General features: G+C 44.6%; 1 protein-coding gene across 5 annotated transcripts in view; it reads right to left on the reverse strand.

The window, feature by feature from the left end:
• Positions 1–890: 890 nt before the first annotated feature.
• The window catches only part of PIWIL4 (piwi like RNA-mediated gene silencing 4), an 82,803-nt gene continuing 60,688 nt past the window's right edge, over positions 891–23,005 (reverse strand). For 2 of the 5 annotated variants that reach the window (XM_032852779.1, XM_032852774.1), the window contains exons 10-20: positions 22,600–22,717; positions 20,185–20,296; positions 17,472–17,656; positions 14,802–14,874; positions 9,590–9,790; positions 8,504–8,607; positions 6,045–6,115; positions 4,504–4,657; positions 2,624–2,749; positions 2,366–2,513; positions 891–1,449 (exon numbers count right to left, since the gene is read on the reverse strand). In XM_032852779.1, coding sequence (XP_032708670.1) covers positions 1,333–1,449; positions 2,366–2,513; positions 2,624–2,749; positions 4,504–4,657; positions 6,045–6,115; positions 8,504–8,607; positions 9,590–9,790; positions 14,802–14,874; positions 17,472–17,656; positions 20,185–20,296; positions 22,600–22,717 — 1,409 coding nt within the window. In that variant the 3' untranslated portion in view covers positions 891–1,332. Of the gene's footprint in view, positions 1,450–2,365; positions 2,514–2,623; positions 2,750–4,503; positions 4,658–6,044; positions 6,116–8,503; positions 8,608–9,589; positions 9,791–14,801; positions 14,875–17,471; positions 17,657–20,184; positions 20,297–22,599; positions 22,718–23,005 lie in introns of those variants that run through there. The other 3 variants (XM_032852776.1, XM_032852777.1, XM_032852778.1) reach the window with 3 other exon arrangements.

A 23,005-nucleotide genomic window follows, 5' to 3' on the forward strand; every position in this document is an offset into this window, starting at 1 on the left:
CCGCCCTCCTCACGCCCCTGCATGAAAGTATTGTTTCCAGAGTCCTGTTTCATTCCTGGGGCGTTCTCATGTATAAAGAACGAGAAGATAAGAAGCCAGCAAAGGAGACAGAGGGAGACTGAGGGACTGACACAGTAGAAGAGAAACCGGGAGAGCATGTCCTCCTAGAGGCCACTGGAGTGTCGAGGGTGGAGGAAATAACCAACCAGGTCAAATGCTGGGATCCCTTAGGAAGGCAAGGCCTGAGAACCGACAATCCGGTTTGACAAAGCGGAGGTAAAAGCCTTGTTGCCGTAGTGGGTGTGGTGAATTCTGACTGGAGTAAGGAATTTGGTAGATCAGGCATCAACTACTCTCTGAGAACTTTTTCTACAAAGAGGAGCAAAGAAATGGGGTGGTCACTGGAGGAGGAAGAAGGCTCGTCTTCAAGATGGGAGGAGTAACAGCATAGGGGCGATGGTGCCGGCAATGATCCAGTGTGAGGGAGGAACGGCTGCCACAGGAGGGAGAGGGAGAATTCCCAGAGCAGGAGCGGGATTTGGTACCTGCAGGAGCAGTGACAGGGTTCATTTATGATGACGGGGGTTGGGGGCAGTGGGGGGGTGTGAGGGGGGTCCGCACACAGCTGCCCTGCAGTGGGGGCAAGGGACGGGGCCTGGGCCAGCCCTCTTTTGGAATCCGTTTTCTCAGTGCGATGGGAGGCAAGGTCATCAATGAGAGCACCTGCTTCTAAGTGAGATCAAGCACCTTCCAGAGAGCAGGAGATGTGCTCCGGTTCCAAAACATTGCTCAGAGGGTGGTGGTGTGGTTAGTGGGTAAGTCTGTGCTGAAAACCAATCATGGGGTCTGCATGTAACTTCAACTGAAATTCAAACAACAGTAAACACATATGCAATGCTCTGAATTTTATTTTCTAATAACTACTTGAACCACTCTACAAAACGTTCTACAATATTATTTAACAAAACGTGGGCAAAATTTAAGGTGGGAATTAGACCCCATTTTCCTACCATCAAAAACACTTTTTGTTTTTAAGTTCAAACACTTATTTTCTTAGAGGATATTCAGTTTGTGGAATTACTTACAGACAATGGCACATTTTAATTCCATTTACCAGCATGGGGATTTACCAAGAGCATAAAACTCTTCAAAATAAAACACCACGCATTTCTTTTGAACCACCTCAGATTAAGCTGTGTTGGGTGTTTTTCCAAAAGTTGAAACTAAGCTCAATCTCCTTTCCCCAGTCACAGCTTTGCACTTGCGGCAGGTCTGTACAAAATCCACCCACTCCTCAGACGGCTCCTCTTGGGACGCCTGTAGTTCCCATCATCACAGGTAGAAGAGAGAGTTGGCTAATTCCAGACTTGGTTCTTTGTGAATGCTCTGTGCTACCAGAAAGGTCAGCTTGTGTGCGTACTGACAGGGGGCTGGGATGCTGATTAAGCCCTAAGGAGAAAACATATTGACAGCAATTACGAGGTTTGCCTGTTTTTTTTTTTTTTTTTTTTAAGATTTTGTTCATTTATTTGACAGAGATCACAAGTAGGCAGAGAGGCAGGCAGAGAGAGAGGGAGAAGCAGACCCCCCCACTGAGCAAGGAGCCCGATGTGGGGCTCCATCCCAGGACCCTGGGATCATGACCTAAGCCGAAGGCAGAGGCTTAACCCACTGAGCCACCCAGGCGCCCCGGTTTGCCTGTTCTTTAGAGTAATCTGTGTTTCTGAGTTTTATCTTCTGCTAATTCCACACACAGCAGAATGCATTCGCAAGTAAACCACCTAAACTCAACCAACAAAGGGCAACTGCATCACAGGGAGCACAGACTCACCAAAGGACATGGGGTTGGGGGCCCATCTGGCTCCACAGAGCTGGGAGCTGGGAGCCATCACACTTAGCACTCATCTAAGTTTCCTGTGACTTGAGGCTCCAAGGGGCTCAGAGCGAACCTTGGCCTTGGACTTTGACAGCGGCCCTCGGCTTTGTGCACAGAAACACAGAACAGATGCATCCTTACGTTCCCACCACACACAGTGTCTGAGTTGGCTTCAATTTCCCCAACTGCAACTTGGAAATAACACCCTGATTTCCTCCCTAGTGTGCTTAAGACTCTGCACAGAATAAGGTCCTCCGGGAATGATAAATACTAGTGCTAGAAGTAATAATAATAACGTTAACAGTTATTGCTGCTTCGTTTCTATGACAGACTGGGTTTCTCCTACTGTGGACTTAGGATTCATTCATTCACTCACGCATGCATGCATTCATTCATTCCTCCTTCGGGAAGTCTGGCATCGTGCTAGGTGAGCTGGGTGACGACCCCGGGCAGGAACGCCACGTGTCAGTGTCCCACAGCGTCACTCACCGGCCAGTTGTAGTAGAGGTGGCACAGTTTGAAGGTGAGTCTCTGCATGTGGTCGGGCTTCAAGCCGTTGTCGTCATAGATGACGTTATAGTGGGTGGGGGTAACCGTTCCCTGGCCGGCTGCCTGACTGATCAGGTAGAAGTCGTACCTGAGCGGAAAACATGCACGAGTGTGAGAAAGAAGGCCAACCGAGGAGGCCCAATGTGAAGAACAGGCAGCGAACCCTTCGCGGAAAACTGGCTTTCAAACAGCACTTGCCATTCAGGACGTGTGGCCTCGGAGTCCACCACGGTGCCGAGCGGCGGGTTCTGCACCGACCGGTTCATTTCGGTGAAGAATCGGGGTGTGCACTTCTTCCTGACCACGATCACCGAAAGCCTGGCGCTTGGAACCAGAAAGGCAGAAAGGGAGATGCAGAGAGCCAAAACCAAGCCTGCAGCTTTCTAGTCATCTTTTTTGGTAATTTCTAAATAAATTAATCCATTCATTAGAAAAACACTGCCAGGGCGCCTGGGTGGCTCAGTGGGTTAAGCCTCTGCCTTCGGCTCAGGTCATGATCTCAGGGTCCTGGGATCGAGCCCCGTATCGGGCTCTCTGCTCAGCGGGGAGCCTGCTTCTCCTCTCTCTCTATGCCTGCCTCTCTGCCTACTTGTGATCTCTCTCTCTCTGTTTCAAATAAATAAATAAAAGAAAAGAAAAGAAAAAAGAAAAAAGAAAAACACTGCCAAATGAAGAAAGTAAAAATTATCCCCCACATCAACTCTCCCCAAGATACACAGTTTTCAAAATTAGAGGCTGTTCTTCCTTGTGGCAAGAGTGTGCTATGTCCAGTCACTCTGCTGGTTTCTATCCCTTGAAGGGGACAGGGGAGAATGGTTAGTAAGGCAATGAGCTTCAACTAGTACCTCTAAAGGAAGACTTTCCAGAATTTTCCATGGAGACAAGCTTTCCTTTTTCCATTAGCAATAACCCCCTTATTTCACCTTCACCCTTCCTCTCAATTTCGGGATAGCAAAGAGACCCACAGGTTCCTCTTATTCCTCAAATCATCATTCCTGAATCCCGCAAGACACACACCTGGGGAGGATAGATGGATGGACCGACCAAATGTACATTTGGGCCAGATGTTAAATGAACAGGAATTAAAGTCAGGATTCGCTAAAGCCAAGGCCATATCCAAATACTGGCCATCATTCCCAAAGGAACCACTGGGATGCAAAAATTATGGGGAAATTTCACTTTAATCATTTTATTTGAAAAATATATTGTTTTCAATGTAGAAACTTTTCAGAGTTGATGTCATACTGAAAGAGAATTCCTTAGCACGGTCGGCTGCTGTATGTACTTCCACTGGCCCTCAACTGCATGCTTGTGCTTGGGAGCAGACACAGTCACCTGGGCTGTGAGGGTCTGGACACAGCGGCAGGCGCGTCCTGGGGGCTTGGCCCCCGCCCCAAGACATTACGCCCTCCCCCCTGGCTGCCCCATCCTGATGTGGCCGGGTCTCAGCTCCTCCAGGGCTCACGCCTCCACCTTTGGTGTTGATGGTGTCCCGGACAGATAAACACAGGGCTCTGCTTGGAGGAAGGTGCTCCCCAAATATTTTAAGAAGCCAATTTGAGATTATCATCCTCCCCTGTTTGTCAGTTCTAGTATTTTCCCTGCACCTGCCACTTGACATACTCACTACCACATCCCTGAATCCAGAAGGCTGGTGACGGGGGCAAGGGAGCCCAGCCGGCTCTGCCCTCCACTGCTGTCCACACCTCCCACCCACCTTGGCCGCATACCAGGGCCTGAGCCCTGGCTGATTTGGGCCTTGAATTTCAAACCACAGCATGCTTAGTCCCATGGCTTATCAGTATGTGTGAAGTGTCTTCCCCCGACCCAGCTGAATCTCTGTGTCAGCCGCGCGGAAGGACACCTGCCTTCCTCCGGGTGCCCCTCCCCCCACTTCAAGGAAGAGCATCCCAATAATGCTCCAAGCTGCGGGAGAGCGAACCATCGTCTGCACCCACATGACGCAGGCACAGAGCCAACCTTCACTGTGTGAAAAAAAAAGATGCTGGCGTCTATGAATTTTAACACTTCTAATGTGCTATCACCGCAAGAGGGGGGAACGCACAGTGATTGCCTACCTGGTATTGGAACTTGCCTCTGTCACACTGCTCAGCAGCTGCGGAACCTCGTATTCAAGCAGGGTCTGCAGCTGGCCATCCCCCACCCCGTCCCGGTACACGACCACCCGCGCGGGCAGGCCACGGTTGTGCCGATGCCATCTGTTGAGCGCTCCTGCGGAAGGAGTAGTTGGTGAGAAGAGAATGGCTCGTCCAGCACCAACAAAGAGTAACATCCCCCTAGAGCTCAGGGTTTTAGAGAAGTGTGTTACTACAGACCACTGTAAAAGAGGGTAATTCCTAGACCTGAGTTGTATCTGCAATAATATAAATAATATAAAAGCGGGTAACTAGGGGGACATTCGGCATCTCTGCTCTTGGAGGACTCATAATGGTTTCTATGGCATAACGTATTCTTGAACTTAGCGTGCCTCTTTTGTGACATTTTGATATTCAAGCAATCAACGAAGTCATGCAATAAACAAATTCCCAAAACCAAACGAATACTAATTTGGCTTCTTCGAGTCTTTAAATGCTATCGATAGATACAGGCTGGATAACTCCATGTCATTTCCTTCCCCAATGAGCGTAAATATGAAGACATAAGGAAAGGATGTGGTCGCTCCTCTGAGAGCATCTCTTACCGTGGACTCACCCAATTTGATTCTAAGTTGCACCGACAATGTGAACTCAGAACATCTCCACCCACTCCAGCTAAAAACTGCCCCAAGAGCAGAGACCAGACAGTAACTCCTATCAACAGAAACTTTTCATAACTACTAAAAAAAAAAAACAAGTTTTGAAGTGAGGGCAAAGTAACATAATACTTATTTTCATGTATACATTGGGCAATTGCTTCAGAAGAATTTATTTTCCAGGAAATTTTAGTTCAACAGATGATGATCATATAGGTAAGGTCATAACCAACACATATCACCAAATTCACTTTTTTTAGGAAACATTTACAACGTCCCCCCACCCCCAGAGTTTATGGATGGGAAAAGCACATCAGGAGAGGAAGTGAGTTGTACAAGCCACACCGTGAGGTAGCACCAAGGCCAGGCACCGACCAGGTCTGGAGAGGAGACGGGAGCCCTAGACACTGTTCCCATCACATCCCACTACATAGAAGACACCCTTCCCCGCCTGCCTTCTTCCCCATCTTCTCCTGCTATGCCACCCTTCCTCTGCCAGCATCCTATTCTATCCCCGCCCCCAAAGGCTTCCTTCCTGTTTCTAGACCTCACACCACTCTGTCACAATCCTTGTTTCTCTGGGGTAGGTTCCTTTGGTATTTGCCCTGATTGCCAGAGCCACCAGCAGCTAAAAACTGCCCTTCCTCTTGGCTTTCTGTTTATATCACACACACAGGACACGTGCAGCTTCTCCAACATCTGTGAGCATGAGTCAGGACAGAACATTGGAAATCTCTAACCAGGAGATGGTCTACTCGGGCAGGCTTAGGGCATCTGCTTCCCCGGTCTGGTCTGCTATGGGCACACGGACTCTAGGCCGGAAAGAATAGTGCATGGAGCCCACCCACACTGCGATACTTTGAGTACCAGTCATGAAAACTTTCAAGCAATCTGCAACATCTGTTGTCGTTCTCTGGAGGATACAGCGAGAGAACCACCTAAAGTGAGAAGAACACAAAAGTGAAGTTCAGATTCAAAATGTCTACCCTAGACGTACATTAGGATTAAGTGAAGAAAAAGAAAACAACCAAAGTGTCCGTCGGTGGGAGAATGGATAAAGATGTATGTGTGAGGCTGCACGTGCATGCACACCCAGAATTCTATTTAGACACAGCAAAGAATAAAGTCTTGCCATTTGTGACAACATGGATGGATCCTGAGGACATTACACTAAGTGAAATATGTCAGGCAGAGAAAGACAAGAACTGTACATTCTCACTTATACGTGAAATTAAGAGGAAAAAGAAAAGCTTCTAGATACAGGAGGAGACTGGTGGTTGCCAGAGGCAGGGGGTGGAAATGGGGGCATGGGGTGAAGGAGATCGAAGGATACAAACTTCCTGATACAAAATAAGGAAGTCCTGGGGACGTAATGAGCAGCTTGGTGAGCACAGTTAATAAGACTGTTATTATTGTATATTTAAAAGTTGCTAAAAGAGTAGATCTTGAAAGTCCTCATCACAAGAAAAATGAATGTTATGACTATGTGATGATATTAACCAGACTCACTGTGGTGATCGTTTTGCAATATGTACAAATATCGAATCATTATGCTGAATACTGAAACTGATGTAATGTATGTCATTATGCCTCAATCGAAATAAAAAGAAACAGACATTGTGAGTAAAACTTAATGCTCATGATTTTGTATATGCTACATGAGTACAATTAAATTAAAAACCCCCTTCCCCAAAAGAAATTTGTTGGTAAGAGAAACTGAAGCATGGTACTGGCATCAGATACAGTTGGGTTCAAATCCTGGCTGGCACACTCACCAGCCATGTGAACCTAAGCCTCAGTCTCCTCGTCTGTACTAAAAAAACATACAAGGCGGTCAGGTAGTTACTACCTCATAAGGTTGTAAAAATTAACTTAGATAATCTACATAAAGGACTTAGCATGGTACTTGGCACAAAATAAGCAATAATAAATATAAACCACTACATTATTGTTACGAAGGAATTTATTAGTTTAGCTGATCTACTTTCAAAATACTCAAAGATTTCTCAGGTATAAACGTCAACTCCTATCAATGAGCCTTTTGGACTTGAAATCTGAACATGATTAACTTATTTAAATTTCAAGTTCTCTTGCTAAAGTTATTAATTAAATAAAACCACTTGAAAAATGGAAGTCATGGCTTAGTGGTGAGTATGCACTGAAATTATTATTATAGAACCGATAATGACACAATGAGGAGGAATGAGGCTAACAAACGGGAAATGCTTTATCTGCTTCATTAATGAAGTGACAAACGGGACCTCATACAAGCTGGAAGGAATTTGGAGCCCCACCGCTACTTTTCCTGTTTCTCGCCATCCCAAGTATATACCTGACAAATTTAATGGAGTAAACCAAATAGCTTACGTCCGGGAATAAAATACGTCACGGTTCCTACAGCCTCAAAACACTCTGTTTCGTTGCAAATGGTAAAACGATTCTAAGAACTACAGTTACTTAAGTACCATGACTCTATATTTAATGTGTTACCGCTGAACCTGTTTCTGCTTCCAACAGCTGCACGAACAACTACACCAACCGTCTGCAAGTGCCAGTAACAAGAAGCACGTGCTGCGCGTCCTGAGCCTGTGGTTTAAGCACTTTATCTCACGTTATTTCCACACACGCCCTATGAAACAGGCATCGCCGACATCCCCACTTTACAGGTGACTACAAGTGAGGCACAGCAAGCTTAAATAGCCAGACGTCAAACACAGAATAAGTACATGGCAGATCAGGATACAAATCCAAACAACGTGAAGCCAGAACTTAGCTGCTGGACGTAATGTACGTGAGGCTTCTAGTACGGGACCCGAAACAGGGCAGATGTACAGATACGTAAGAATTTCCATCATCCATCACTTTGGGAATATGATAGGTATATGAGTGACAGCTTGTCCTGATGTTTGCATAAATACAGTTTTTTTATAAGGCTACCTATTAATATTATCAAACATGTTTTTATCTGTAAGTATAATTTATGACTAAAGTATTCATATATTTTAAAATGAATGAAGAGGCACCTGGGTGGCGCAGTGGGTTAAAGCCTCTGCCTTCTGGCTCAGGTCATGATGCCAGAGTCCTGGGATTGAGCCCTCTATCGGGCTCTCTGCTCGGCAGGGAGCCTGCTTCCCCCTCCCTCTCTGCCTGCCTCTCTGCCCACTTGTGATCCCTCTCTCTCTGTCAAATAAATAAGCAAAACCTTTAAAAATAAATTAATTAATTAAATTAAATGAGTGAAGAACACAAACTGTTTCCTGCTCTATGGTTTTTAGCTAAACCACAAACAATAATTAGAGAATATGCTGGGGTAATTGTAAAAGCACCTGGTGATTCCGGGGTTAATACTGGCCACAAATCCAACCACCACCATTCCCTTGTTGAACTCATCTTTGCAGACATCAATACCGACCACCATCAGGGACTTTAACTGTAAAAGTAAATTTTTCATGATTTAATGGAATGGGGCATTATTTCCCTAAACGATGATTTAATAAGTTTTTTTTTTAAACTGTCCCTAGTTATTAAATTATTTAAGTGAAGTTACATGCCAGCGAGACCAAGGGCCAGAGGAAGCAGCCTATTAAAACAGACACCAAAGAGACTTAAAGATGGAGGGATGGCTGTGGTACACACTTTGCTTCAGAGTCTCACTGTAGTGGCTACCATCCTTTGGGGAGATGGACAAGTGCCCGTGGTGACCCAAGAAGCTCAAGGTGAGTGGTCCGTCATTTATCCGGGCCTCTGGGCTGCAGGGATCTCAAGGAGAAGTGCATTCCCCATTCTTTAGATGTCTGGGGGACCCCCCCCCCACCTCGCTCCTTGGCTCTGCAGCCCCGAGGAGGCAGCTGGGGCTCCCCGCATACATCCTGCTTATAGAAATGGAAGGCAATGGACAACATTCCTTCACTTCTCATCCCCTCCCCTCCTTCCACAGTGGCCAACAGTTAGGAAAAGAGAAGAGGACTTTCTCAGTTCCCGCCACAGTCCAAGATCAGAGGTCTGCCAGCTGCGGAGTCCCGGGGAGCCTCCTCCAGGGTGTGGAGCTCCTCTGATGGCCAGCAGCTGCTGAAAGCTGATAAAAGCAGAGACCCTGGAGTACAGATTTCCTGTAGCGGCAGCAGGGCGGCTCAAGATTGAGACCCTCCAAGTCTCTGCCAGCCCAGCTTCTCAGTCATGAGACGTGATGCCAACAGCTCACCCGAAGCTCCCGGGCAACAGGAACTGCACCTCACCTTCTGGAGGGGGTCCTGAGTCATGCCAGAGCCCAGAGCCCATAGACAGACGACAGACCCAACAACCACAACAAACACTTCTGGGATCATGGGAAAATACCTCCCGCTTGATGTCATTGTTAAATTAAGGAAAGCATTGTGGGATTGCTAACAGGAGAAGAGTGACAGACTGCTCACAGGGATCTCCACAGCCCACAGCTCGCCTCCAAGTTTGCAGGCCATTTGCATCACGATCTTGGTGGCAATGCTCATCACCATTCCCTGTTTGTTCAAGGTCCGCGTGAGGGCGCACTGGCTTGGCACAGGGCAGACGGAACTCAGGTATTTTTTAATGGAATCATAGTAGCTCTTCTGATTAGAAGGCAGGATACACATTACCTAAAAGACAAAAAAAAAGGAAGGAAAAGTCACCTTACTTATGTTTAGAAGTAGCTTTACAAAAAAACTGAGGGGTGGCAGGGTGGCTCAGTCGGTTAAGTGTCTGACTCTTGATTTTGGCTCAGGTCATGATCTCAGGGTCATGAAATCGAGCCCCACGTCAGGCTCCCCCACACCTTGAGCATGTGTGCTCTCTCTAAAAAACAAACAAACAAACAAAAAATGAGAAAGGGGATTCTCCAAATATCTTGCCCTTAAGTTCTGAAGAAGCTAACATATCTAAAGTTGTCTCAAATGGCCCTTAATCACTGACAACGGGTCAACGCTGCTTCAAATGCCCTTTCATCAGCCACCTGCTCCACAGTCCCACTCCAAAGCTACCCATCCCTCTTGGCTTTTACTGCCTTACATCTCTTCAGATTTGATTCTTTTAGGCTCCCCAAATTCCCTCCTAACCTAGCTCCTTCTCCAGCTTCCTCCCCGCCCCTTGTCGGCCCCTTCCTGTGGTTCTCCAGCTCTCACCCCCTTCCTTCTCCTCCCCCAGCCTCACCCACACATAGGCCAGAAGGAGGATTAGCTTGCACAGTAGTGTTTTCCCCCACTAGGTACTAGACAACCAAAATAAAAGAAACAAACAACAATATTTTGTTGTTGCTATTGTTTACTGTGACCTGAGAGTAGGGATATGGGGGACGGAAAATAAGGAGAAAGAAGCTTCAGGTCCCCAGGTATTTTAAAATTCTGCCATCTCTGTCATCGGCCCTATTTCTTATCAGGTGCTTCTCTTCAAAGGGCCTCTCCTGACCTACCTGCATCTCCCTTCCATCTTGTACTACTTACTTTCAAAACTGCCATATTATAGAAAAAATGGGCACTGTCATGATTAGCAGAGAACAAATAAAGTGATTTTTCACCTATAGATCTATTCAAAGTATCATCATGTCAAGGGATAAAATTATTTACATTTAATTACATAAAATAGGGAAATACATTTGTCAGCACAATCCTCTTAGAGGAGTCTTCCTTCCTTCCTTCCATCCTATGAATTTGGGACCAAGCAAGGTAGGTGACAGAACAAGATAGTGGTCCAGCGGGGACGGGGACCAAAAGAAGGTGGGAAACAAGTGAGATTGGTTGTCTACAGGGGATGGAGGCACAGGTGATACGTGAACAGCAGGAGCCATGCTTCCCCCCAGAGAAGGGAGGTACAAATACAGATGTGGGGGACACTTCCCTGTGCTGCTGGGTTGGAACTGAAGGTGTGAACACGTGTTTAACATGTACATAGACACACATAGATGTATGTGTGTATGTATCTACAGTCGACCCTTCAACAACATGGGTTTAAACTGTCCAAGTCCGTGTCTGTGCAGATTTTTGGATAAGTATAGTCCAGTACCATAAATGTAGTTCCTCTTCCTTACGATTTTAATAACATTTTCTTTTCTCTAGCTTACTTTATTGTAAGAATACAGTATATGGTATATATAAAATACAAAATACGTGTTAATCGACTACGTTATAAGGCTTCCAGTCAACAATCAGCTAAGGAATTAAATTTGGTGGGAGTCAAGTCGTATGGAGATTTTTGGCTGTGCAGGGGTCTGTACCCCTAATCCCCACACTGTTCAAGGGTCAACTGCATCTGAGAACATATATGTAGACCCACGCTACACATACTCCTAGTTTTACTCATTGAGAAAACCAGGGAGCAGTGACACCCCAGTAACAAATGAGCACACCCAGTGGCCAGATTTTGATTTCTAAATACTGTTCTCTACCAAAAGGCATCATAGCTCGCTGGAGAAATATCTAATTCCACAGCAGGCAGCAGAATTTCAAGATTAATTTGGAATACCTTATTGTGCCAGACAGTAAGGAAATGTCCCCCCAAAGATGGGGATATGTCAAAAAGACACAGAAGCCAATCTGAATGGGTCTTCCACTAACAAAATCAGGAACGATTTCGGCATCAAAATAGATAACAGTAGTAATAGACTGTAAGTTGGTAATAAAATAGGAAACTATGAATCCATAAGGATTTAAACAAATGAACAAAGAAATGGGGAGAAGAGAAAGCTCTTCATTGTAACATAATGCTACCTACTAAATGTAGAAGGAAATACAATGCTACATACTAAATGTATAAAATTAGAAAGCCACCATTTGGCAAACACCATAGTAACAATGGGTTTGGATTAAGAATTATCAATGGATTCTGAAACTAGCAGGTAAAAGTTTGATGAGAAGCAGGATATTTACATACTCTCAAGGTATCTTGCTGCAAAACAAAAATAAAAACACCTGAAAATTATAAAGCGAACTGTAGACATACAACAGAGAAACCTGGTAGATAGCACCTTAATTAATGGGGTAACTCCCAGGAGGACGTATTAAGAAAACAGGATCATTGCTTGATACTCCTGCCAAAAGTGCATAACCTGAATTGAATTATAAGGAAACATCAGACAAACCCAGATTGAGGGACATTATATAAAGTAACTGATCTATACTCTTCAAAGTTGGAAGGTCATCAAAACTATGGAAATATTTCATGAAAATAGAGCTACCTACGACCCAGCAATCGCACTACTGGGTATTTACCCTAAAGATACAAATGTAGTGATCCGAAGGGGCACGTGCACCCGAATGTTTATAGCAGCAATGTCCACAATAGCCAAACTATAGAAAGAACCTAGATGTCCATCAACAGATGAATGGATAAAGAAGATGTGGTATATATATACATGATGGAATACTATGCAGCCATCAAAAGAAATGAAATCTTGCCATTTGTAATGACATGGATGGAACTAGAGGGTATCATGCTGAGCGAAATAAGTTAATCAGAAAAGACAATTATCATATGATCTCCCTGATATGAAGAACTTGAGAGGCAACGTGGGGGGCTTGGGGGTTAGGGAAGGAAAAAATGAAACAAGATGGGATCATAAGAGACTCTTAATCTCACAAAACAAACAAGGTTACTGGGGGGAGGGGGGGAGGGAGAATGTGGTGGGGTTATGGACACTGGGGAGGGTATGTGCTATGGTTGAGTGCTGTGAAGTGTGTAAACCTGGCGATTCACAGACCTGTACCCCTGGGGATAATAAGACATTATATGTTAATAAAAAATTTAAAAATTTTTTTTAAACTATGGAACTATTTCAGATTGAAAGAGGGTCTAGGGCGCCTGGGTGGCTCAGTGGGTTAAGCCTCTGCCTTTGGCTCAGGTCATGGTCTCGGGGTCCTGGGATCGAGCCCCACATCGGGCTCTCTGCTCAGCAGGGAGCCTGCTTCCCTTTCAATCTCTCTCTGCCTGCCTCTCTGCCTACTTGTGATCTCTTTCTGTCAAATAAATAAATAAAATCTTAAAAAAAAAAAAAAAAGAAAGAAAGAGGGTCTAAAGAGACAGCACGACCAAGTGCAATGCATCAGATCCTTTTACTAGAGAGGACATATTTTGAGGACAGATGGAGAAATGTGAAGGGAGTCTGTGGATTAGCTGGTCTTACTGTTTCCTGATTTTGATGGTTGTCCTATGGTTCTGTAGGAGAGTGACCCTGCTTGTAGAGAACATGCACTGAAGTATTCAAGGACAATGGGGCATCAGATCTGTAACCTATTCTCAAATGGTTCAGGAAAAAAGAGGACAGACAGATTGATAGATATAGGAAGGAAGGAAACAATAAAAAAAGTATGATAAAATGTCAAATGGAGGATCTGGGTAACCGGTATATGACAGTTCTTTATAGTATTCTTATGATCTGTTTTTATTTTATTTTTAGTGAAAATAAATGCTCGTAGGGTTAGAATTCCTTTTGTTCAATATATCATCCGTATGGGCCTTTTTTGTGTCTGACTAGAAGAGAAGCAGACATGGCCAAGCTGCTTTGCGGGAAATGCAGAGAGGGATGCTGGGAGCCTGGATGCATACATTGAGCAGGTAAGACACTGCAGTGCAGCGAGAGGTGGGGCCTGGGAGAAGAGGAAGCACTTCCAAGAAACAGGCATGGCTGAGAGATTTTTCAGAACAAGGATGCCAGTTTTAACTTGTCTGCAGCGTTGGGGTATGCTCTAATCATGCCTTGGTCCCAAACCCTCCGCCAAGTCAACTACACCCAAGCACATGCGCAGTGCTCTGGCAAATGAGGCCGCTGTGGGAGCTGACGCAGTGCATGGGGAATGGCGCTCATGAAAGAGGCGAGAGTCCAGCGGCAGCAGCCATAGGCGACATGGAAAAACCTAAACCGTCCAAGAACCCACTGAAACACTGGGAGCCCCAGCATTTATGGGATACGATGGGAGTCACTTTATCTTAAATCTTAAATAAATATGTAGACATCCAAGAGGATAAGACAGAGGTACAGGGGCGCCTGGGTGGCTCAGTGGGTTAAGCCTCTGCCTTCGGCTCAGATCATGATTCCAGGGTCCTGGGATCCAGCCCCGCATCGGGCTCTCTGCTCAGCGGGGAGCCTGCTTCCTCCTCTCTCTCTCTCTGCTTCTCTGCCTACTTGTGATCTCTGTCTGTCAAAATAAATAAATAAAATCTTAAAAAAAAAAAAAAGACAGAGGTACATACAAGTATTTAAAAATTAACATTAGGGGTGCCTGGGTGGCTAAGTCGTTGAGCGTCTGCCTTCAGCTCCGGTCATGATCCCAGGGTCCTGGGAACTAAAGGCTCCACATCAGGCTCCCTGTTCGCCAGGAAGCCTGCTTTTCCCTCTCTCACTCCCCCTGCTTGTGTTCCCTCTCTCTGTGTCTCTTCCTGTCAAACAAATAAACAAAATCTTTTTAAAAAATTAAAATTAACATTAGAAATATGAAAGGGAAATAAAATACTGATTAAAATACTAAGATTAATACTTTCTTGGGTTCTTGGGGAAATGCACAGCCATTTGCAAACATATTATAGGAGAATGTGCTCACATTCCTTCTTCCAAGGAAAGAAGACTATTAGATATAAAGAAAAAAAAATTACACATCAAAACAAAAATTATCCTATACTTACCAACTGAACATTAGGATCAACGTGTCTCTGTAGAGCGCTAAGGAATGCAGCTGGATTTTCTTGTACTTTGATGCTACATAAAAAGATTAATTTTGAGGATATATAGTTCCCTTTTTAGTAACACATAATCATATAGAGTTAAAAATAATACAGATTTTTATAATCCCACTACAAGACAACACCAAAACACACACTAATCATTTTTTATTAGCTTAGAAAATAGTCTGGTGGAAACCGCGAATTTCTCAGCTGTATATATCCCTACAGTTAAAAATTCCATAATCCAAAATGAGGTTGAACGTGAGGTTTTGAAATCACGAGGCTCAATACTAGGCATCTGAAACTGGTTCGCGTTAACCTGGGATTAAGGTTTCTTTAATAGTGAATCCCCACAAGAACCTTAAAAGTCTCAAAAATCATCAGATGAGTGAGAGCAGGCTATTCAGCTAATCTGAATGGTTCCGACTAAAAGATGATTTTTTTCCTCAGTGACCACTCATTTGGAGCCTGGACTATTTAGCCTGTACCAGTCAGTCAGCAAGTACATATCTGTTCTGTGCTCACATTACGTTAGGAGCCAGACGCCGCAGAAGTGATTCCCACAGAGAGGACTTCACAGATTCTCTATGTAGAATCAGCTTCTGAGAGGTGGACAGGCTGGATGGTCCTGATGCCCAGCGGCCTTTTCAGCCTTGCCCAGCAGGTGGCAGGACCCCGGTTCCCTGCTCACTGATTCTAACTTGAGTGCCAGGGATGGCCCGCAGCTCTGTGAAAACAACTAAACGTTCCTGACTTTTCCAAATCAATCTCTTGCACATGCAGTCTCAGCCTCCATCTATTATCCATTCTTTCCAAACTCATCAGGCAAATGTTTCAGATAGGAGGAACTAGGCATATAAATCCAACAACCAAGGGGCCCCTGGGGGGGCTCAGTCATCTAAACACCCAGCTCTTGATTTCCGCTCAGGTCATGACCTCAGGGTTGTGAAATGGAGCCCCACATTGGGCTCCATGCTAGACAAGGACCCTACTTAAGATTCTCTCTCTCTCTCTCTCCACTCTCCCTCTCTCTAAAATAAATAAATAAATAAAAATAAAACATAAATGGGAAAGATAAAAGAATGAAATAAAATATGGGCTTTCAGGGCCCCTGGGTGGCTCAGTCATTAAGCATCTGTCTTTGGCTCAGGTCATGATCCCAGGCTCCTGGGATCTAGCCCCTCATCCCGCTCACTCCTTGGCAGGAGGCCCGCTTCTCCCTCTCCACGCCCCTTGCGTGTGTTTCCTCTCTTGCTGTGTCTCTCTGTCAAATAAATAAATAAAATCTTTTAAAAAATAAAATTAAATTAAATTTTAAAAAGGGCTTTCAAATAAAACAGGCTAAGAAAAGAACACAGCACAAGCTTGTGCGTGGAATTCACATAATAAAGAGCTTGCACCGTCACCCCAGGGTCTGTGACTGGGGCTTCTTTCATTCATCTCTTCCTGATTTCTTAGCTCCTGGGTTAAGAGAAATTAGAGCAGATGAAACTGAAACCAGACGATTTGTTAACAGATGTGATAAGAGGACCATTCTAACTACAGTATAAAATGAGACTCTGGGGACATCGATGGTTTTCAACGATGCTTACACTGCTGATGCAATTAATTAGTAACCACTTGTTTAAAGAATAACTTCCCACCTTGCCAATTAGGACATTTGTCCCTTCACTATGTCAGCATTAAAAAGAAGTAGGCGTTCCTCCTTACGAAGCATACGAAGCTCAATGAAATAAGGCATGACCAACTCGATTGCTTTCCTAAAAGCAAACAAGATCCGATTCTGAGTAACTGGATATGTAGGGATCCCTTACTAAACTGAGAGCATATGCCATATGCTCATCCCCAGCAAATGGCATAGCATTTAGTATACAGCGGACTCTCAATAAATGTTCAAAGAATAATGCCCTTGGTTTTATCAGAGAACTATCTAAATAATCTTGGGCTACAGTAACAGAATCAGAAAAGCCTATTTCAGATCTGTTTTTACATTAAACTTTTTTAGGGTGTATTTACTTAAGAGAGAGTGGGTGAGGTGGAAGGGCAGAGGGATAGAGAGAGAGAAACTCAAGCAGGCTCCATGCCCAGTGCAGAGCCTGATGCAGGACTAGATCTCATGACCCTGAAATGATGACCTGAGCCGAAAGTCAGATGCTTACTCAACCATACTACCCAGGTGCCCCTCTTTCTTATGTTAAATTTTAAAACATAAAATCTATCAAATAAGCCAGGAAATGCAACTTTTGTATCTTTCAATACCCTGTTTCCTATTAAGTTTTATAAATAACTGATATGAAATAATTAAGGGGGGAAAAAAGTTAATGGATTTATTAAGGATTTATGGCCCAACTAGTACTGAAAAGATCTTGGGGGTAATGAGACTATTGCCTAAAGCACTGTGAAAGCAGTTGTATAAAAACCAACAAAAAAATATGTTTTAACTGTATAAAACTTCAGTCACTACCAAATCTATCTACTTATAACTATTTTGTTAGTACAAGAAAACTGTTTTCTTGGTATTAGGAAACTTTACTGAGCTAAAGCTTTTGTAGCTACATCAGCCATCCTTTCTGATCTTTAAACCAAATTAATAGATGAAAAGAGCTGGGACGATTTTCCGGGTATTCTCACGTTTTGGGGTGGTCCACATTAAATCCTATGGAACTTCCAACTCTTCTCAAGCAGTGCAGAAAATCCTCGGTCACTTTTTCATCTCTGTTGCTGCATATAATCAGCCATTTATTCAAAGACCGTGCACTTAAAATCTTGCAATTTCGCATATCCTTGGACCACTCAGCAGCAGACCCAGGCTGACACTGAGAAAAATAATGATCATGAAAGGGTTGAGCACATTTATTCAGAGAGCAGCTAAACAAAAGTCGTGCAAAGATGGTCCACATTCGTCATAAGAGACCTGTTGAGTACAGCTTGCTAGTCACAGACTTAAGACGCTGATCCAAGCACTGCACATCGGGACAGAGTACATGGGCCTCCTGGAAGGGGAGGCATCTGAGCATCACCGCAGGCCAGCCAGTCCCTGGCTGCAGACAGTTGGGCAAGTCACTTTACCTCGGGCTGCTGCTGTGTGCAAAGAAAGGTATCTGGTTCAAAGATCTCCAGGTTCCCTTCCAGCTCTAAGATCGATGGTCTTTAATATGAATGCTGCAGGCCAATGGGCTGTCTGACTCGGTCTCCTGAGGCAGGAAGCTATCTGAAGGGGAAAATGCTGACTACTCGTACTCCAGGGTATCCAACTACAGCTCACAAACGCTATGGGGCAGTGAAGAACATGCATCACGCCAGGAGTAGCTACATCTAGAAGCAAAGATGAGGCCAGGGCACCAGCTCCTTTCTCACTCTTGGACAGTCCCTGCCCCAAGGGACCAGGAAAACTATGCTCCCTGCACTGAAAAGGAGAGATTTTAGACGGGTTACCAGCCTTCTGCTGATATCCACACACCGGAACTCAACGGAATGTCCTTGGTCCAGCGGGCCGGGAAGAGCCACGGTTAGAGTTGAAGAGGACCACACTGTAATCGAGTCCCTGGCAATTCGGCCTGGCTATCTCCCGAGAGCTTGTCAGAAACGCTGAGTCCCGGGGCCCATCCCAGACCCGCTGCATCGGAATCTGCATGTTAACATGTTCCCAGTCACTCGTCAGCACGTGAGCGCCTAAGGAAGTATTACGATCCCCTTGTTCCACAGACGCCCCAGCGATGGCTGAGAGACATTATGGAGGCAGTTGGTGCCAGTGACAGGTTTAGTCTGGTCTTCCTGAGGCTGCAATCAGGAAGGCTGTACTTTCCACCAAACTCTGAAATCCTACCACAGGCACCCTCATAATGCCCTGCCATTAAGTGGCCAGGCAGGGACTCTGTTCCAGGAGGTGACCTTAGCAAAAGAAGGACAAGGGTAGCCGGCCATCGCCGGTTCTCTCTGGAGTCGCGGTTCATTCTTTCCGTTACCACCAGCATGAGGAGAGCCAGGGCCCTCTCATCTCACTCCTACTTGTTATGGGCTGGCGGAAGACCCAGGACAACTGCCCCAAAACACTCTGAGGCCTGTGAATCTTTAGTCTACTAAGTTCCTAGAACCCAAGTTCAGAAAAGCAAGCAGCCCAGGGCACCGTCAACGCTCACCAGCCACGACCACCGCTAGGGGGCGCCTTCTCCCATTTTAGTGCCCCTTCTAAGAAAAACCAGTTTCCCTCTAAAACTCAACTCTATCAACAGAAACAAGGATGCTCGTTTTGAGCTGGAGACCTGGGGGCTGCATTTTGGACGCAACAAAAAAGCTCTGAGAAATGATTTTGCTTACAGAGATGATGAGACAGACCATATTAAATATTTATAACCTGCTTCATATGTGGAACCGAAACTGACCTTCTCTTTACTGACTCCTGACCAAAATCTTAATGGGGACCTACTTTTTGTACTTTTCACACTTTGGTTCTGTCTTGTTTTTAAAAGTAGTTTTTCCTCAGCTTCTCCAGTGAGGGTTTTGGTAACTTGGATGGATGACAGAAAAGAAATGCTGAAAAATTCCCGTGCCACCAGCACAAAACTTCCGTTTCTCAGTTACATTCATTTAGACATGTCACCTGAGAAAGATGAGAAGAGGGCCTTTAAAAATAAAATATATAACTGGCTTTAAAAACGAGCAAAACTATGGGAAAAGTAGAAAGATAATGCACCATTTTGCATAAAATAGGTTCATTTCTTCAACTGAAGCCTGAAAGAGAAGTGTCTCTTCAGGTTTCAAAAAACCCCTCTAACTAAGTGCTGTGTGGCTAGGGACGGGCTCTGGGCACATTCCTTCATGTTGATGCCAACTGAGCAGCATTTTACTTGGAGGAAAAGAAAGAACCCCAGTATCAGAAAACGTAGTCTATTGGAATTACCTCTCACCAGTTAAAACATTTTCTCAGGTACTGTGGAGTGAGTGTCTGTGTGAGTGTGTGTGTGTGTGTGTGTGTGTGTGAGAAAGAGAGAGAGAAAGAGAGAGAAAGAAAGAGATACGAGAGTACTATAACACCTAATAACAGGTGGGCATATTTTAATTGTCATAGCCTGAAATACACATTTTTCTAATATGTCTTTAAATGAGAAACCAAACCACACTGACCTAAATCACGTCCAGTGGGTGCTGATAAGTCCTCGCAAGTATACTCAGATTGAAAAGGAAAACAGAGGGGACTTCAAGGTTTAGGACAAAGGGAGGACGTGGACATGGACACAGAGAAACCAAATGACTATTATAAGCCCACTAGTCACCCCTGCATATGATCAAACACACACATATTCAAGTAAATACTTTTAAATGAAAATAGAATCACAGTACTTACTACATGGTCTTGCATTAATATTTTTTCTGAAGGCAAAACCCGCCCAGTCAGAGACATCTGGCATCCAAAATGCAGCCCCCAGCTCTCCAGCTCAAAACGAGCATCCTTGTTTCTGTTGATAGAGTTGAGTTTTAAATCATTAATAATTTTTTAAAGAATTCTGATCATTAGAGAGAGAAATATAACTTACTGAATTGTTCAAAGACTAATTTTTTTTTTTTTAGGATTCCTGACTTCTATTTCTACTCACCATTTCCCCCCCTCAAACAAATGATGGGGACAACCAAACCCATTTGGGACACGCAGAGATGAAGAAGGTTTCTGGTGTGGCACCCTGGTCAGCAAAATGGGCCTGTGAGCCGGACAGACCCTGGTTTAACTCCTAGCGCTGACATTTCACAATATGTGACCTTGAATAAGACTCAAATTTTTTAAAGCTACGGTTTCCTTATTGGTAAAATGTAGGGATAATAAGCCTAGCAACTTCCGAGGGTTGATTTTAAAGATCAAGCTGATGTGGAAACCACTACCACAGAACCTGGCATATGCTATGTGCTCAATAAAGGTGAGCCATTTCTCCCGATAATAAACATGTTAATAAAGAGACATTATGGAGCCTCTGCATGTAGAGATGTCTTCTGTGAATATCTGAACTGGTTGGCCTAGGAGTGGATGAAAGATGACAGAGGAAGGGAACATACACACTTGGGCTTTGGAAGGTTCATGGGATAGACGGCAGGAGGAAGACCGCGAGGAGAGTATTAGTGTCAGCAGTAATCACGGCTTTATATTTGTATGGTACTTTCAGATTAGAACTAGTAAACCTTAATCGTAGTTGATGTGTGATCTCCTTGGATTATGATACATGCTCATCTCTAGTAAGCGCTAAGTTCCTTCAGGAGAGCAAGCATCCTGACTTTGCCTCCAGGCCTTCCACATGGCAGCCGGCACAAAGGGAGCCAGGCCCTCACTAGAGAGACGGATGAGACTCGTGCTTTACCTCGAAAAGCTTCCCCTCTCTCTTTAGGGGAGCTCAAACCTCCTTGCAACAGCTCATTATTTCCATCTAGTAATGCTCTGTCTGGTCTGGTTACATGGAATACTTTGAATTAATTATTTGGCTTCAGATACTATCTGCTCAAGATGAGATGGGTGAAGTAATCGCCAGTCAAGAAACTGGCTCCTGAAGCCGATGGGATTCCTGAAAGATGGCAAGGAGAGGCATCCGGGAGAGTAATCCACAGCCCAGAATAAGGGGAGAGAAGCATCTCCAGGAGGTGTAAGTCTGAGAGATATCCAGGATAAATGACGTGAAGTGTAGCCGCAAAATGGAAAACTATGAGAGTACAAGCGTAACAGAAATGCACATTTACCCTACAGAAATGTTCAAGAAAAAGCACATTACAAAACACGATATACAGTACTTTGCCATTTTCCTAAAAAGAACATGGTCACATGCATTTGAAAATATCAAAGACAATATACACCATTCAATTATGATTCATTCATGCATGAAATAAATGTTTACTGAGTGTGCACACACATGCATTTCTTTTCTGTTTGCAGAAATTTCCAAGTTCATCCTCCAAGTTTTTTATCTTTAAAGAAAAAAAGACCATTCTACAATGTTGTCCAGCAGAAATATAAAGCCATCCACATATATAATTTTTAAGTTTTCTAATAGCTGCATTAAAAAAAGTAAAAATTGCCAAGTAAAACTATTTTGAAAATATATGTCCTTTAGCCCAATAAATTAAAAATGTGATCATTTCAAGATGTGGCAGTAACCGCATTCCATATGCCCTGCAATGTCATGAGGCTACAGCACTGGACAGCAACGTTTTTGTAGGTCAGAAGGGAGAAACGGGAGCTGCTTGTTACTGGCATTCCAGGTGACAGCAAACTGTCAGAATGAGAACAGGAATGCAGCGTGAGGATAGGCCGGCTAAACCAAAGGGCACAAAGGTATTCCTAAGTTTAAAGATTGCACAGTAGAATCTTTCTAATGATTAATGTGCTGAGGCCACCATATTAAGATCTGAACATTCTCAATCTCGAATATGAGGGGGTCTGCTGTGGTTCTGTTTTCTGTTTTTATAATCTCCAACCCTTTCCTTCTTCAAATGTTTATCCAAAACCTCCGTGTATTAAACAGATGAGAGGAGGGTCATCTGGTTGAAGCTGGATGGTACTTCGGCCGGCGTGGCCTCCAACCTCCTCCCCTCCAACAACCCCCCTCCCCCGTCTGTGATCCCTGAGGCATCAGGGATGAACGTCTGGCTCTGGGCCACACAACCCAAAGGTGCCTTGCCCTGAGTCAACAGCAAAGAGACATTCCATCAAGGAATGAGACATTCTGTAGACCATCCAATTCCATAAACCAGGCCTGCAGCAGGATACACTCTGGCCCAGTACCTCTGAATGTCGTCAGCGAGCCTGGCCAGGCGCTGCTGCCTTCCCATAGGGCTGAGACGCATTTCTCCAGCCACGTCCTTCATCAGCTGGAAATCAGAGGTTGCCTGGCGGGTCAGCCCTATTAATGGAAGTGAAAACAAAGGGGGAAATGAACAGCATGCAATGTGACCCAGCCCAGCTCTGCCAGATTTTAAGCTTTGCACCTAAACTGACTCGGATCTAGCCCATGGATAGCATTGTCCCCCCAAAATGCAAGCCCCTCATGTCATTCTAAATTTTCTAGCAACCACGTTTTGAAAAGCCAAAAACGGGGGCAGCTGGGTGGCTCAGTTGGTTAAGCATCTGACTCCTGCTTTCGGCTCAGGTCATGATCCCAGAGTCGTGAGATGGAGCCCCAGCCCAGCTC

Source organism: Lontra canadensis, unplaced genomic scaffold (genome assembly GCF_010015895.1).
Source record: "Lontra canadensis isolate GAN:19392208 unplaced genomic scaffold, GSC_riverotter_1.0 scaffold7, whole genome shotgun sequence".
Classification (NCBI taxonomy): Eukaryota; Metazoa; Chordata; class Mammalia; order Carnivora; family Mustelidae; genus Lontra; species Lontra canadensis.